Source organism: Notothenia rossii (genome assembly GCF_949606895.1).
Source record: "Notothenia rossii genome assembly, chromosome: 5".
In the NCBI taxonomy this organism is placed as follows: Eukaryota; Metazoa; Chordata; class Actinopteri; order Perciformes; family Nototheniidae; genus Notothenia; species Notothenia rossii.
In genome coordinates this window covers 10712862-10731205 of record NC_136903.1, presented here as the reverse complement: position 1 = coordinate 10731205, position 18344 = coordinate 10712862, and the positions used below count along the sequence as shown (strand labels likewise).

The 18344-nt window shown below is 41.8% G+C and overlaps 1 protein-coding gene across 5 annotated transcripts in view; it reads left to right on the top strand.

The window, feature by feature from the left end:
• The window catches only part of wnt7bb (wingless-type MMTV integration site family, member 7Bb), a 43553-nt gene extending 26856 nt beyond the window's left edge, over window positions 1–16697 (top strand). For all 5 annotated transcript variants that reach the window (XM_079680273.1, XM_079680272.1, XM_079680271.1 and 2 more), the window contains 2 exons: window positions 10085–10356; window positions 15032–16697. In XM_079680273.1, coding sequence (XP_079536399.1) covers window positions 10085–10356; window positions 15032–15511 — 752 coding nt within the window. In that variant the 3' untranslated portion in view covers window positions 15512–16697. The remainder of the gene's footprint in view (window positions 1–10084; window positions 10357–15031) is intronic.
• Window positions 16698–18344: the final 1647 nt, after the last annotated feature.

Genomic DNA, 18344 nt, shown 5'->3' with positions numbered 1-18344 from the left:
AAAAAAAAAGCCTTATATTGTGTCCCAACATCAGACATTCCTTTAGTTAACCAGCTGTAATAGAGATACCCTTCTCTTAAAAGACCTGCTTATGAACACCTTGCAGCTTTGTTCAAATCGCAATGCACTTGATGTCGGCGTTTAGGGCTTGAAAACGGACACCTTTCAACGGCTACACTCAGCATCAAAGGCCAACACTGGCCCCCTTGTCATAAAATGGCCTGCTCTGGTTACTCTCTGTTTGACTTTCCAGCCAGTTTGTCACCGTCCTGATTCATGCGTTTCATCTGAAAGAGGTTTCTTGTTGTCCCGGCAGTGAAATATTACAAAAGTTCAATCATTCTGCCTCGGGCCCGTTGCACAAGAATAGATGGAGCACTTGAGCAGGTGAGCTGGTTTTACTGCAGAGGGAAGAGTGGTTTTTTTTTCTTTTTTTTTGCAGGGTCAAAAAACAAGGTTAAAATGAAGCTGTTGTTTAAAGAAGAACGGATCAAAAATGACTAGAATTGGTGACTTTATAACAAAAAGGCTTTTCTCTCCCTTTCTGTCTCTTTCTTTCTTATATACGTCAGAGGTCGTTGCCTCTAGCGGTGTGTCATGACCAGAAACTAAGGATGTGAACAGGGAAAACTGATAAGAAATGTCTATCTGAGGCAAACAAATGCAAGTATGATAAAAATGTGGAGGCTTAGGCAGAAGGTAGGAAAGTAGAGGGTGTGTTCGTGTCTGTATTTTCCCATCCTGCTTTATAGTATCCACCGCCAGTCCCTCCCTCCCTCCCTCCCCTGTTTACCCATCTCCCCGTGGAAGCACAGAGTGTGGTGAAGGCAGGGGGCGATCCACCTGCCAGGGCTGCAGGGGCCAAACCAGCGTCAAGTCAGATAAAGGATGTTTAAGTCAGCAGGTTCATTGAAAACCACTTGTGTGGAAAGAACTCCCGGACAGGCACGTACTTGATCGGGAGCTGGAGATGTAGGACCGCTCCGAGCAGAGCGCCCTGAGAGAGGAGGGGAAAGGTCACTCACACACAGATAGAGCCAGACATAACTCAGGGCTGAGGTGGGTACTCTGTTTAGTGGAGGAGGACAAGTACAAAGAGGATGTGGTTGATAGAAGTTATTGGATTTTTGGTTTACACTCTATGCCCTTTTAAAAAAAAAGCTGCGTTTGTTAAAGATCTTTTTTACTTTACTTTCTAAAGTCAAAAAGATTGATGGCGCCTTTGTCTCTAATTTAATAATCATTGTGTTGTCCATTACTGATGATTTAACTTGTATTTAACTTTTCTTTATTTAAACTAATGCAGATTGTTATCCCCTAAAAACACAAGAACCAAGTAATAAGGGTTTTCTATTCACAAGGTTAACCACAGTTAGAACTGCTACCATTTGATCACAAGGGCCTGAGTCATTGACAGACGACCTACTCTGTCTTTTTTTATTTAGGTTTAGGTATGAGGATTTGTTCGTTGTACAGAAGACGGCCTCAGAGCAGATTTCATGGGCAAGAACAACTCTCAGTTATCCGATACATAGAATCAGATGGAGTATAAATAAACTACGGTGCCAGTCGTAGTCAATCAATACTATAATGTGGCCTAAAATAGCCATACATTTATTTATTCAACATTTCTCCTCTCATACGCTGCACTATAAGGTTTAAGGACAACAACATACTTGCAGATTATAAGTGCATTGGCGGAGATCCTTCCCCTTCTCGGAATCAGTCGATGGTCATTTGTGGTGAAATCGTATCCCCGCAGAATGCAAGTACAACATCACAGTCCAACCTAAGGCTAATAATGAACGGACAAGAAAATCTATTCAAATGACCATGCGGTTCCATTCCTGCTTTGTTTCCTCGTTCTGACAGAAGTCAAAGGAAATGCAAGTTGAAATATTAATTTCGACCAGCTGAACTTTTCAACAAACTCCTCTTAAATTATGTGATTCGGTCTCAAAAACAGGCATTGAAGTTCAATATCAACTACAGGATAAACATTCTTTCCTTGAAAGCAAATAAGTCAGTCGAATAATGAAACTGAATCCACAAACACTGTCAACCTGGTTCTTATTCAAATACCTTGAAGGACAAAGAATAAATCTTTAAAAAAAAAATGTCTTTCCTTCTCATATTTTAAAGGCTATCTCCATGAGGGAGTTACATTCTTCATGAGAGAACTACAATGTTATCCCGTTTGACATATGAGCTTAGTGAGTTGGCTATACCTACGCTTCGTGTACTAAAGAGTCAAAAACTCATTCTTCAAAACTGGCTTTTTTTTTCACAGCACACAATTGGGTACTTTGACACTGGTGAACTCCCCTAAAGAACCATCAATCATCTCACTGCCGCAGAGGTTTTTTCCCTTTGTGGGATTAGTTTCGTGTTGGTTGTACAGCCTTTGGGCACATTGTGGTTATCCGCTCAGATATGTAATCATTCACACGATTCTGTTATGCTGTAAAAAAGATAAAAACATGTCATCGTTATCATAAAAAATGCTTTACTGTGGCTGCTATCGCGGAAAAATATCAAATATCTCCGATGCATCGAAGTGCGCAGCTCCCAGCAAAACTGAAGATTCACTTCCAGGCAGCCAAGTGCTTGATGCTGTGCGGATAACAGCGTGGAAACGATGCGTGCATTGTGTTATGGTGGAACGGTGGTGGATAAAAGGCCTATTTTTCAGCCCATCATCATGTGGGTAGCCGTAATCCTCTCTGCCCTCCTCCATATGAGTCCAGAGAAAACAGAGCAGTCGTATACATGTGTGTGTGTTCCAGTGTGTAGGATGTTTCCCCTCACTTTTATCAGATAGGGGAGTCTGATGGGCTGTTGTTCTACAGTGTGTGGGCTGTGGTCATCACGGCTTGGTAAAGGTCATCTCTCCCAATTTCTCGCCTCACATCCCCTGCCCACAACATGCGTCTGTATCTAGGGTGGGTCCTCTCGTCCTACGCGTCCAAACAACGCTATCACGGCCAGGCCCCTTGTTCATTCATCAGCTCTGTCTCTGTCTCAGACTGTGTGGGTGTGTCGGGAGCCGGGGACCCTCTCCTTTCCCTCACCCCGCTCTCTCTCCTGCCCACCCACTGTCTGTCTGCTGACGTGGCCCCGGGGAACGCTGTGGACCCTGGCCCTCGGGCCCCTTCGCTTGTATATGTGTGAGTCGTCGGCCCCTCCGCTCCCCGCGGGCGTTATCGGTGGGATCTGCGTCTGTCTGTGTCTGCCAGGGCCGCTAGACGCAGGAGGAAACAGGATGCGAGAGGATCAACTGTAATCTCACAGCGCGCTTTGTTCCACACAATCCCAGGCCGATCACTGTATTCTCTACACGCAGGCCGCCACTGGACATTTACATGTGCCAACAATCACACCGCTACTGGCCCACTTAGGGGAGAGCGAGAGCTAGTGGGTTTGAGGCAAAGAGACACTGGTAGGAGGAAGAGGATGTGAAGAGACCTGGGCTTTATTTGAGGGTTTGATGAACATCAGTGAATATGGAAATGTTAGGTCTGGAGGTTTCTGTTGTAATGAGAAAGGAAACATGTCATCAGTGGCATATTTGACTCGCTGATTATAGTGATGAGGATAATGATGTCTACAATGATGTGATGTGGGATTGATATATATCTCGGTAAATGTGTTTCCATTGAAGATGAAACAAAGTCAAATGGGATTGAAATTGAGGAAAATCCTCAACTCTGTCCTCAAATGAACTTGGTGATTACCGTGTTGGGAACACATACAGGCCTACATTTCTAGATCTGAGCAGGTGAGGTCCTGATTCGTTCTCATTATTAGGATGAAAGAGGGGGAAGCAGATTTGTGCCTGTTTTAGCAAGTCTCGGTATTCAGTGGAAAAGCTTTATCTCCACCTCAGGGAGATCAGGGAAGAAAAAAGGATGCTTTTGAGATGTTAGCCCAATTTTCTATGCCTGGGAGGCAGCTTACTTACATTCTCAGCATTTAATACCGGCAACGTTAAATACCCTCATAATTGTTTTAGCTTTACAGCTCAAAGCCCTCCTTATTATATGAATCAAACTCGGGACCCTACAGTAAGCGGCTGTGCCAAAGCGTGTCACTTCCCCAGCTCCATGATGTGAGTACACTGAGAATGTGGAGCCTAGTTCTGGTAAAACAATATTATTTTATTGTACAGGAACAAGACTGTGCTAATTCCTCAAGCTGCAAACCTCACAGACCACAAACTTTTTCTATAATTTGCTGGGAGCATATGTTCATAGCAACGGTACATAAAGCGGAACGGAAAACAGTAGTAGAGTACGCATTAGTCAGTTCAGTGATTGGTATACAAAGCAAGGGGTTTTCCTCCAAGTTTCTTCCCCTACCATGGGGCCCTGGAGACACTGTTCCAGCGCCGTCAAGGCATTGGTTAGAACTTGTTTTTCAGTGTTTTGGGTGTCATAACTATTATATATGTACAGTGTGGAAACATATTTTTTTGAATAGTTTTCAAGAAGTTATATGTACAATTAGTGCTACGAAACGCCTCGACGTATCTCAGATTTTTATTTGATTCCATTTTTGCTGACGTTTTTTTCTTCGTATTAAGCATTTATCTTGCTCTATATATTTTTTTTTTATTTTTTTTTAAGAGTGGTGACTTCCTTGGCTTTAGGGTTTTCACTTCATCAGGAAAGTGGAAGTGCAGCAAGGCAGAAAGAGTAGCCAGAAGAAGTTAGTTTGAAGTCAGTGAAGCTCCAGAAAACTATCTCTCTATCCACCTTGAAAATGGGTAATTGGGGCCGAGTGGTGGTGAGTTTGGGGAATTTTTTGCTGCTGTGTCCTCTGCAAGAAAAAATTCCCTGTACTGTTCTTTTTTTTTTACTTCAGTCAACATCAGCACAAGTGTAAAGACCTCCAGCCACCAGCAGGTGACACTTTTCCCTTTGTTCACTGTAGTGCCATTTGCCTGTGACAGGATGTCTTTGTGCTTAATGGATATGAAGCTCTGAAACTTCAGTGTATCGTTGAGTTTTTGAGATGTCATTTCATATGCAATCCAACCCTCCACTGTCCCCGGGGTGTGAGTGCATGTCCGGGATGAGGGGGCCTTTAAAAAGCTTTCCCCTTCACTGCTCCACCAACAGGCTTGGCTTGTGTGGAGAGGGCCATTCAACTGCACTGCTGGGCTCTGCTTCTCTCTGTGTGTGTGTGTGTGTGTGTGTGTGTGTGTGTGTGTGTGTGTGTGTGTGTGTGTGTGTGTGTGTGTGTGTGTGTGTGTGTGTGTGTGTGTGTGTGTGTGTGTGTGTGTGTGTGTGTGTGTGTGTGTGTGTGTGTGTGTGTGTGTGTGTGTGTGTGTGTGTGTGTGTGTGTGTGTGTGTGTGTGTGTGTGTGTGTGTGTGTTCCTGTTGCTTGGCAAGACCACCACCAGTATTCCAGCCTAAACTACTTCTCTCGAGCCCTTTTCATCAGCTGAATTTCTTCTCCTCCTCTCTTACTGTATCCGGTCCCCCTCACCTTTGCCAAAAATAAAGTTGTATCTGTGCTGAATTGTAAATCATCAGCTCTCCTCAGTGCTTCTTGTGGCTTAGTATACTGACACAAACAAAGAATTTGAATCTGGCTATCAGCAGCTTTTGCAGTGTCAGATGCTAAACATTAGCATACAACATTAAAATAATGCTGAACAAGCAATAGATATACAATAGCTTCTCTAAACAGGTGAGTTTGGTCATCATAGTAACTAAAAAATACAAAATAGATTTTCTAGATGGTGTACATTTGTCGTTTCACCATCTAGAAAAAAGACACAACAAAACTTTGGGTTTATTTTTTGGATAGAGCAGTGGCCTGTAGCCTTGTGTTTAAGTCCCTACAATATATATTTGCCCTTTTCTCTCTTGTCAGCAACATACTGTAGCCTAACCATGTCCTGTTGAGGTTCAGCAGCAGTGTTACTACATCAGCTAGCCTTTGCTAACCCAGCACTGCCCGTAAAGTATCATCGGTTGTAAATCTCCATGCTGTGTCATGTTAATCGTCTAGCGGTGTGCTTGCCTCCGGCTATAAACACAGATTGCCATTTTAGCGGCAAGCCACTACATGCAGAGATTTCTTTTTGTGTCCCAGTTTCAGCCAAGGGTCCAAAGTGGTTTGGTCAGTCGATGTGAAGGCCAAGGCATTCTGAGCCAGTAGCTTTCATTAAATCTCTGGTTTTAGTCAGTTGCTTGTTTTTTAAGGCTTGTACCTGTTTTAAGTGTAGCTGGACTGATCTTCTTCCTCCCTACTTTCTTGGATAGTGTAGCAGACACTTGCCACTAAACTCCATTAGACATCTGGTTTAATATTCCTCCATTCTTCTCCTCTGGATGTTTCCAAGTTCATTGAGGTTTTTTTGGTCACTCCAATTTTCCACTGGCAGCTAGCAAGGCTATCCCAGGGTGGTTCCTCCTGGAGGGGTTTCAGGACTCTGGGGCCAGGCTCTGCTGGGCTTTCAGCGGCTGTGATGGGTGCTTTTTCTCCTCCGCTTTTCATCAACCACACGGCTGTTAAGCAAAGCAGGGCCTTTTTCCTGAGGGCACGGGTGTAAAACGATGCTGCACGCACTACATCCGACACAAGACAACAGAGCATTGTTTCCTTGCTGTGGTAATATTTATGAATTTGTTTTGTTCAGTGAACAACCTTTGAGCCCTGAAATAGTTTGACTAGAGTTCAAGCATAACTCTGCATTTGTCTGGAGGGAAAGTTTTGATTGTAGTTTATATGTTTTTAATATTAAGATTCGTCATACATAATGTGATTGAATAGGCAAGAGGCAGATTGAATGCTCCATTCACAAGGATGTATTTACACAGCAAACATCTGATTTCCGATGTTCTTTGGTTCATTGCACAATGAAAAAAGAGGGTCTTGATCGCACAGTTCCATGGCTTGTGTAATTGGCTTTCATTATGGCCATGCAGAGCCTCGGCATTGCCAGACCCACCAGGGGGTGACAACCAGTACAAGCCCCGTCATCATCATTTTCCCCATGAGCAGCACAACTCAATGGGCCCAGAAATGGGCGAGCATCTACGGCTCAGGGAACCACCCTTTCTCTGGAAACTGCCTTTATCCTGTTTTAAACATTACAGTGACGCTCTGTTTGTGGAAATGTGTTTTTAACAGTGCATGTGTGTGAGGGTGGAGGGCGGTGTGAGCGTGTTGTGTATTTTTATTATGTGGCCGGTCACTGAGGATTTCCGTGCATATGAATGCTTGTGAATGCATTTACATTATGGTTGCGCGCCTCCATCTGTGCATGTGTGTGAGGTGGGGGCAGCAGATTGTTACCACAAGCTGGTGGGGCACAGCTCTGCTGCTAACCAAAGGAGCAAGTGGTTGTGAGTCAGTCCCCACCAGGCAAACCTGTGGCCGTGGTATTAGCTCTGCAGCACCAGTGCCAAGATAGGAAATTAACAGTGGCTTTGGGTGAAAACGTCTGTGAGAGTTCACAAAATGGACTAGAATAAGAGGTGCAAAAAAAATCCCTTGGAAGAAAGAAGAGGAAATGAAATATAAAAGCTGCACTTAGGCACGGAATATGTAGTGCAAAAAGAGCAATAAAATTAGGCAATAGGCAAATATAAACCAGAACAGATAAGTACATTTGACTATTCTGCTTAATGCGAAGCAGTCATGCCAAGGCAAGACTCCAGCTAATGCTAGCAGCCTTGGCTCTATCTGACCGCACTGTCTGGGCCCATTAACTTAGTTAAAATAAGCAAAGATTTTACGCCTAGTAACTTTATAAAATTGTTAAAAGTTTATTTGGTCAGGGAAAATTACGCAGGCCATGCTGAGGCATTTTTGTGTTTTATTTCCTTATAATTTCCACTTTATTGATGTACTTAGCTGCTGCAGATGTAAACATTTCCTCCATTTGCTCATTTTGGGATATTATTTTGGTTTTTGGTGGACACGAATGTGGGTGCGCCTGCAGTTTCTGACGGTTTATTTATTGTAGGTACTGAATGTTTTGCAGCTCCCTTATGCACGCAGAACGTTTTGTATATTTGTTTTACTCCATTAATTTAAAAATGTAAATATGTCTCACAGGACATGTTTTAGCATGTTACAGCCAAATAGTTCAATACAGTGGAATATGATTTAATTTGGTTTTATAATCAGGCACAACTCATCATAATTCATCACATTGTATGACAGTTTGTCCTACTAGATGCTACTAGAATTACAAACAACTTATCGAATAAGGTTTGAATGAAATATCCTTTGCTTTTCACACCCAACTCGTCTGCAGCGTGCAGTGACATTATAATGTCCAGAACACTGGAGTTACTGTTTGGATCTGACGTAATAAAGTGGAGTTTGTTTGCCAAACTGTTCTGACAAGCTTCTTGGCTGTTTCTGTGAAAGCCATTGAGGAAATGATAAATCATCAAGGAGCTTTTGGTTGTCTGAAGTGCAGAAAAATGCATTTTACCTAGAGATCCAAATAATTCCAACAGAGTACATTACACAACATACATCAAAAGACATTCCTCTCTGCTCTGCGGTTAGCCTTGTTTCTGCTGCTCGGCCGCTTCCAGATTACTGCCAGTTGAAGGAAGACTGAGGTTGTAATAGCCCACAGTCTGTTTTAGACCAGGGGAGGCAGGCCTCTGCAGCCATCAGGAGAGTATAGAGGACTCTGAGGTATTTAGAAAGAGAAAATAGTGGAATGGCGTGGGTACATCGACCTTTTGGCTAAATGTGTACCATTGTCCTTTATCTTCCTTTTTATCTTAAATCCATCATTATTATTCCAAAGGACTTTTATTCGATTACATGATTCTTTGAGAAAAACGTGGTTTCTCCTAGTGGTGAAAAATAAGGTTGATCAACAGAAAGAATATCAACAATGATTTTGGAAAGCGAGGTCATCTTTTAGGTCAGTGAAACATTTGCTGGTTCCACCTTCATACAATTATGAGAATTTGCAGCATTATATAATAATTTTTTTTTGAAGACATCACATTGAGTTCTGCTGTTTTCACTAAACAAAACAAATAATCAATTATCCTCGCTTCCGAAGGACTTAATCATTCAAACGTCCATCCAACATGTGCTTATTAAAAGTAGAAGCATAGACATCATATTTTTGCCTGATGTTATGCATTGTGAATTTTGCATTTTAACCGGTTTCATAAGCCAAAGCAGAATACATTTTTCGAACTCATATTTGACTTAATCATCCCATAATCAGATGAGATTTCCACACGGCAGTTCTTAGGAATAACACACAACACAGGTCAAATTAAATCTCCAGTTTAGGTTTAGCTCTTGATCTTATCGTGTGCAGTCTTGGTTGTGGCTCTTGCCCCTCAGATAGTCTCCCTTCTCATCAGTGAGCAGTGTGCACGAGGCAGTCAGACCTGCAGTTAGACCTGCAGTTAGACCTGCAGTCAGACCTGCAGTCAGACCTGCAGCCCCCAGCTGTTCGCAGTGTGGGCAGCAGTACAAGGTGCTCCTGTGGAGGAATTCAGCACTTTGGACAGCACCTAGACCAGCTCTCCCCACGTTGGAATTCCAACACTGCACTCTTGCAGGCTGGGCCCAAGGACTTTGTGGTCGGAAATGTGACCACATTTCCACCAAGGTGCAGGAGGAAGGCTGTTTGGGAGAGGGAAAGAGACGTTGGTAGCTTATCTAGAGGATGGAGTAGACTTGAAGTTTCTGTGCGGTTTATCAAGGTCAACATTTTCTGCTGCAACTCATAATGTGACTGGAGTGCTGCGTTGCTGTACTGAAGTTGAGCGTGGTCAACATTAAACATGACTTTTATGTTTACAATATTATTAAAACATGCTAAAATTCTTACTTAAACATCTTTGGAAGCTTTTTGAATGTGATGTACAAAATATTTCTGGGTTTAAAGTTCACAGAACCACGTAGGATGGATAGCTGTGATATGTTTACATGTGTGTTAGGAATTAGCAAAAGGGGACAGTGCAGATGAAAAAGGGCTGATTCAAAAGCTTAATTGTGGCATTTTTCATGATCTGCTTATTGCTTCTATCTTATTTCATTCCAGTATTCCTTAAATTAAGTCCTTTTCGTCCTCTTTCAGGCAGTCGGGAAGCAGCGTTCACCTACGCCATCACAGCGGCGGGGGTGGCCCACGCCATCACAGCAGCCTGTAGCCAGGGCAACCTGAGCCAGTGCGGCTGCGACCGGGAGAAGCAGGGCTACAACAACCAGGAGGAAGGCTGGAAGTGGGGCGGCTGCTCAGCCGACATCAAGTACGGGATCGAGTTCTCTCGCCGCTTCGTGGATGCCCGCGAGATTAAAAAGACGCCGCGCCGCCTGATGAACTTGCATAACAATGAAGCAGGGAGAAAGGTAAAGAGGTTTTTGGTAATCCCAGATGTTATTCAAAAGTAAGCAACAGCAAAACCCTTTTAATACAAACATGTGGATATTTGGAAATTGAGCAACTTATGTAAATCTTTTAAGAATAATGAACCATTTTAAAGGGTATTTCTAATGAATTATTTAATTTGGATCAAATGTGAAGGTGACTGCTGAAATCCAGCAATGTGGTTAGATCAGATTGTTGTCAGAAAGGGCAAACAAATTAAAGTTATTTCGCTTTCAGTTAAAACCTTCCATCATTGCATTAAATTATATTGCATTTAGCTGACGCTTTTATCCAAAGTGACTTACAATAAGTGCATTCAACCAAGAAGATACAAACTAGAAGAAAACAGAATCATATAAGTACATCAGGTTTCATAGAGCCAAACATTTCAAGTGCTACTCAACTGGCTTTAGATAAGCCAGCCCTTTATTAGTATGTAAGTGCTCTGTTAGCAGTTCTTTGTTAGTAATGATATCGCTCGAAGTGGAGTCGAAAGAGATGAGTTTTCAGTCCGTGCCGGAAGATGTGTTAGCTTTCTGCTGTCCTGATTTCAATGGGGAGCTCATTCCACCATTTTGGAGCCAGGATAGCAAACTGACGTGTTTTTGCTGATGGGAACTTGGGTCCCCCTCGCAGTGCGGGTGCAGCGAGCTGTTTGGCTGATGCAGAGCGGAGTGCACGTGCTGGGGTGTACGGTTTAACCATGTCCTGGATGTAGGAAGGGCCAGATCCATTCACAGCATGGTACGCAAGTACCAGTGTCTTGAAGTGGATTCTAGCAGTTACTGGAAGCCAGTGAAGGGAGCGGAGGAGCGGTGTGGTGTGGGAGAATTTAGGAAGGTAGAAGACCAGACGAGCCGCTGCATTCTGGATGAGCTGCAGAGGTCGGATGGCACATGCAGGTAGACCATCAAAGTGTACTTTCAGACTTTCATGTACTTTTGCAGATTTCCCGTGCATCCCTTTTATTAGCATTTAAGGCGAGCTCCATCTTGTTTTCATAAAAAAATCCAGATGTTACAGGTTGGACTTGGAAGATGGTTTAACTTTCTCCACTTAGTTTGTTGCTGGACTCCCAGATCTCATCAATTACTTTGGCTAGTGTAATCTTTTATTGAGTGATAGAAATGATGGCTAGAAATACGGAAATGAGATCCAAGATGTAAAATAATTATCCTGTACATGAGTACTTGATGAGGTGAACAACTCTTCCTTCATAGACACAAAACATTTTATGAGTCAATTCTTGAAAAAACGTGCATGATTTCAAACATAGATGCATACATGCCTGGACTGTATGTTCCTTTGCAGAAGAGCAAACATTCCCAGATAAAGAGCTAAAAGTCACAGTCATGTGACAAAGGACTGGGATTGAATAATCTGCTGTCTGGTGGATCACCCAGTTCAGCAGCTTGCTTTGCTTCAGCCAATTATTGACATATCTTTCCTTCTAAGAGGGCGTCTTTTATTTCTGGGCGAGTGCAAACATCTTCATGGACTTGTTTGTTTTCTATTAGTCATCCCAGAACAGTCATGAAGGGAGGAAAAAAGAGAAAGTGTGAGAGGTAAATAAAAGATAAAAGATGATGTTATGTTGACAAATGGATCGAATTAATAACTTGGGCTTTATCGTGTCCACTGGGAAAATGGGGCCTGGGCAACTGTTGCCAGATGGAAAGCTGCCATCCCCTTTTTCCTTTCATGGAATTATGAAGTGTAAAGTCAGGAACAGGATATTATTGCAGTTCTCTGCACAGTACCAAAACATGTCACTGCCATTTGACTGCGTCTATTCAGGGTGTGAAAGCAGGCCGACAATGCCGGTGTTAACACAGCAGACTGATAGGGTCTGTGCTACATGCCAGGGTGCTGGCATGCTGGACACTCAGGGTTGGAGTTGGCACTGTTGCTATTCTGACTCTGGGGCTCGGAAACTCAGAGTCTAAGAGGATGTGTAAAAGTCCGATTTCCTCTTTGCTGAGACAGTATAAAGCCGAAATCTTTCTTGGACTGGAGGAGGTTATTAGGGATGCAGAGGTCTGAGCTCATAAAGTCCATAAATGTGATTCGCATATGCATTTAGCATCTCCTCATTATTGCTTTCTGTTAAAAGAAGTGCATAAGTTAGTGTTTTTCTCACGTTCTTGGCAGATACCAAACAGCTTCTGGTGGATTACCACCGGGCTTTGGACTGGAGTTCAGACTGGGATTTGCATGTAGTCTAGACCTCGACAGATCGGCATCACATTTGGCCAACAGACACATACTGTATATCCAGCACTTCCCATTCTGCTGTGATATCTTTACTGTGAAGAATGGTTTTGGTGTAGTTGTATTGATTGTGATTGCGTTCCATGTCCACTGCATGTCATTTCTGTTCATTTGACAGCAGGTGGCATCGACATTTGTATCGAGAAAGAGTCAAAAAGAAAAAAAGCTGATACAAGTGATCCTGATGAGGAAGGAATTGGTTCAGCCAATGTGATCCAGCTGAGATTGTGTTTTGTAATCACTGATAACAAGCATTGTGGAAACAGAAACCATTATTGCAAATAAATTCTGTGACTAGCCGGAATGTAAGAGAACACCCAGTGAATCACCAGATCTCTTTCATCTTGCACCGGCGACATGTGTTTGACGAGTGATCTTCAGATGGGAATCTGGTCATATTGGACTAATTAGTGACCGATCAGAGGCTTAAGTAAATGTTTCCATGCATCCGTCATGACTCCTTATGTTAGGCATTCCTTGTGGTTTTTGCGCTGTACATTTTTGGAAATCCTCATTCTGAATCAACATGCAAGGCGTGATTGACAGCTGACCCCGGCTTTTATGTACTGCAGTCGGGGGAGCTCATGTTTTTTCAATCAAATGGCCTAAAATCGGGAACATGTGACCACATGTGTCCGCAGACAAGACAGACATAGATATTGAACAACTCATGTGTACATTTCGTAAGTGTCTGATATAAATGATGAGTTGTGCTTCTGGCGAGGCGACGTGCCAGGAAAAAGCTGCACTGGAAAAATGCCCTGCCAACCAAACTTACGTCTTATACAACAAAGACAAACACTTCGTTCAAGCAAGTGGGGGGAGTCCTGATTTGGGTAAAAGAGTCATGTCAGGACTACTAGAGACGTGTTCATATGACCCGTTCCAACTCCACTACCTCTTTCCTCATTTCCTTTGCCTTTAAGCAGAGTTCTGCAGAAAATGAAGAGGGTACATTTTTGATTTGGAGTAGGTCTTTGACTTTCCCATCGGGCAAAGGATTGACACTTAAACACTGACGACAGCGCACAATATTTCCCATATGCCGCAGGATTAGGCCTCGAAGAGAAGACATTCTGCCCTGTGCACCATATGTTGGAAATAACCTCAAAGAGAAATTAAGTCCAAGTCTGAGTAAGGGAATAACCTAAAAAATGTTGACATTATTGCATTTAAAATGACTCTTTGACTAAAAGCATCTGAATCTGTAACTGTGATCCACTTTCATGCATGTGGCGACATTGCCTTCTTCTATTCATCACATTGTTGAAGCGGTCAAATAAACCCCAAGTTTCTCGTCCAGCTGTAAACAATTGATTGAGTTTGTTTTGTGCAACAATTATTGACTAAATCATCTAGATTCAAATTATCCAAGATGATTGATAGTTTTACAAGAGCCATGTTTATTCTTCTCTGTCTTTGATGTGGCTTATGGAAGGTAGACAAAATTACAGGATGGAATATTACAAGTGTGTGCAATTTTCCCTCCCTCGGGGCAAGAAACTGCAAGTCATCCATGGCAGAGGATTCAGATACGCTTGGATTTGCCTACTTCTTAGAGATATGTCTCGCTCTGACCTCAAGCCAAATTTTGATTTGATTTAAGTACCTTTGGCATAAATGAATTAACAGTATGTGCTGCCAGCACAATCACCACTTAGTCAAATAATGGTTGCAGATAAGCAATGCCCCATTGGCACACAGTTGTATCACACAAAAACCTGATAAGCATCTGATGGAAGTTTTTATTGATTTTAATAAACGTAACCCACAGACGACTTCATATGTGTACCACAATTATTTAGCTATCCATAAACAACTTTTTGTGTTTGTGTTTGTAAAGTCATATCCAAGAAAATACTTAGTAATTTGTAAATATGCATTACTTACCATGTTGAGATGTAATTTATTCTACATACACATGTAATAGTTAACATGATATTTACACATTTTCCTGTCAACCTGTGTGTGTGTGGGCCACATTCAATTTGTGACTTTTTGGTTCAATTTGTAACACCTTAGAACCAATCAACAAATCCACAAATGTGAGTAACTGGCTACACCAGTATCTGGCGATGTTTATGGAGAGAGAATAAACGGATGCGATTGACTTACATCGATGTGTCTATAATCTAGCTATGATTCTAATGGCACCAGGAACTAGACGCGAACAGGGGGAAAGCCTCAGAAGCTCCAGTTATGGTTCCAATATTCCCAATCTAGCCTACCTTGTCTGAACAAACCTGTGAACTGAGCACCAAGGACATTGTTTTTGTAAAGACACATTTCTTTTAAATGTTCTTTTTCAAACAAGTTTGGAGTCCAATTTCATGTCCATATTTGCTGCAGTTTTACAAATGTTTGGTTTCTTCTATTTCTCTCCAGGTACTAGAAGAAAGGATGAAGCTAGAGTGCAAGTGCCACGGCGTCTCGGGCTCCTGCACCACCAAAACGTGTTGGACTACCCTTCCCAAGTTCCGAGAGATTGGCTACCTACTCAAGGACAAGTACAATGAAGCCGTGCACGTGGAGGTGGTCCGGGCTAGCCGACTGCGCCAACCCACCCACCTCAAGGTGAAGCAGACTCAGGGCTACCGCAAGCCCATGGAGACAGACCTCGTCTACATCGAGAGGTCGCCCAACTACTGCGAGGAGGACACAGCCACGGGGAGCGTGGGCACCCAGGGGCGTCTGTGCAACCGTACCTCGCCACATACAGACGGCTGCGACCTCATGTGCTGTGGGCGGGGCTACAATACACACCAGTACACCAAAGTGTGGCAGTGCAACTGTAAGTTCCAATGGTGCTGCTTTGTCAAGTGCAACACGTGCAGTGAGAGGACGGAGGTGTTTACCTGCAAATAAGGACGCAAGGAACTCAGTGCCAGGAAGCGAGGCGCCAAGGACAAGCTGAATGAGGAAGACTCGAACGAGCGAGATAAAAGTGTGACGTGGACCAGTGAGAGATTTTGAAATAAAGGAATGGAATTTACACTACCAGCTCTTCATGGCATCGTTTTGCACAGCAGAAACTATCTTATTTCTTTTCAGAAAGTAAATGCTAAATATCCGTAGGTAATACCCCAGAACTTTACTGTTGCATAGAGATTGTGCTCATGTACTGATGTATCCACAGTGAAGTTGGGACTACAGGTAATGAATGAGGCCGGTGTGAACTCTGGGATTTGTAATTGTTAAATTCATAGGAGACTCGGAGAGGAAACAAAGTAACCTAGGAGTTGATCAAAATGACAGCAGCTGATGCGGGGTGACTGGAACAGATTCGTCAAGTCCTTGATTGAAAACTTTTAAGGGTTTTGTCTTATTTTCAAAAAAAAGTGAATCTTGACACGAATGAACCCCCCAAATTGGCTGGGGCTTATGTTGGAGGTTTTGTAGACATGAAGAACATTTTGTAAGTATGGTGCGTTGGGGTGCGCCAAAATCTGAGTGGAGAACTCTGTTAAACCCTCTGCTGCCAACTGGAATATGGTGGAGTATGTTAGTTTTCCAGTCACACTGGAACTGTCTGTTCTGAACACTGAAAATAAATTGTTTATTTATGTTATAGTATCTTAAAACGAAGCACTAACGGGTAGAGATGTCTTTTTTTGTACTAAGTTTAAAGAAAAATACTTTTTAGAAACTGAAAATGAAAATGTGTGTCTATTAGAAAATGACCCCCCAATCCCTAAAACACTTTATATTTTCTTTTAAAAAAAAGAAAGAAAAAAGGTTTCATTGCTACTGGTGTGTTGTCAACAAAAACGTCATTACAGTGTGTTTCACATTCAAAAACCTTGGTTCTTTTTTACTGTAGAAAACTTTGTTTATAGTCCTTTCCCCCCCCAAGCAGTAATATATATTTGGATGCTTTTGCAATTTCAGTTGATAGACAGTATAGCAAGAAAACTCCTTTAACTGCAGAGATCCTTCCTCAATCTATTAAACACAAAGCTGACATGTTGCTGGATGTGTTGTTGAGTGCTGCACTGATATTTTCTACTCAGATACGACTCATGAGAACTAAATAAACTCCCATTTGACTCAGTTTGGCAGTTTATTGATAAAATATTGGTTGGAGTTGAACCAGTCTACCTTTAACTTAAAGGGATATACGGAAAGTGTATTTCAAAGTGTGATTAGTTGAATGATAATTAATTACAATAACCCACCCATGCATATTATAGCAGAGATATCAAAACCCAAAGATGTTGAGCCTGCTATGCTGCCGGAAGATCATTTATAGTTAAAAGTATCCACTTGTTCTCTTAACACAATGCTTGGTCTGATGGTTGTCACTCATATTTGTTCTGCTTAAAGGATAATTCCACTTTGTTACAATTTGTTTTCAAAGTTCTGGAGACTATATCCATCAGTTAGCTCATACTCACCAAATGCTTCTATATCTGGGAATATGGTGATACAACAATGTAGGTTTCAACACTACAGCAAGTACAGTGGGTCAAAGCTTAAGCAGTCAACGGTTGCCTTTGCTCTCTCTTTGAAATGACTTTGGAAAACCTCCTTTTTCAGTGATGTCTCTTCCTTCCCTGATCATTGATATTAACTTTAAAGTACAATGTTATCTTAATGGATTGGAATGAGGGGCCAAACCAATAAATAAAAAGAATAGCTAGCTGCTCTAATTATTTCCTGATAGACAACAGTACCTGTGTGGGGTGTCTCCGCTGGTTTCTGGTGATAACAAGGCGCTCCTTGATGTTGTATTCTGAGGCATGTTAACAGAATATAACTCCCTGTAAAACCACAAATCATTATTCAGTTGAATTTGGGGAAAGCTACAGTAGCTCTTTCACAATGCTAAGCTAAGCTAATTGTCTTGTGACTAGCTCCAAACTTGACACACAGACATGAGAGTGGTATCAATCTTTTAAACTAACTCTCAACAAGAAGGTACAAAATGGATTTCACAATATTTCACATGATTCCTTTAGTAAATGCAGTTTAAACAATGCTAAATATACCATAGTCTTTAGGCTGTGTATGTTTAGTGGTTTATAATGACTTTTTGTTTCGTTGACAAATTAATGTTTTTCTATTCAACTTGAATCTATATTACCATATTTGTCAAGGTCATGTGAGGTTGATGGACTAAACAGGCCAGTTTATCTCTTGGTTGTTATTTTTTGATTAATGGGTTTGGATATGTTTTATAACCTTTGCACATTAATAATTACCAGACATTTTAGTGGTTTAGCGACAGGCGCTAGTCTTGCATTTTGCATGTTCATCGGTCTTTAACTTATTTTATTTCAGTATGGTCATTACTCAAATGGCTCAAACACAATTGTCATATATATAGATTTACATATTTACTCAGTAACTTATTAATATAACATATCTAACATATACTGTTGCCTTGTTCTGATATATTGCCTGCAAAAAGAAAGCTGATGTGTCTTTAATGTATTGATAATCTGTACTATGACACATACAAGAAAGTGTACCGCTGAACGCTTAGTAAGGAATCCACATTTTTCATTTTATTGTTCAGCGCATGTTGGTACAAGAATGTTTCCGCTCAGTGTTCGCTTGCCCATATTGACTGTTCTAACAACCATCCAAAGCTATTATTTTCATAAATTATCCTTCCATAAAGACAGAAAAACATATTAAATCTGGTCATTGTGTGTGTCAAGGTTTGAATTCAATTTTGATGTAGAAGTCTGTTATT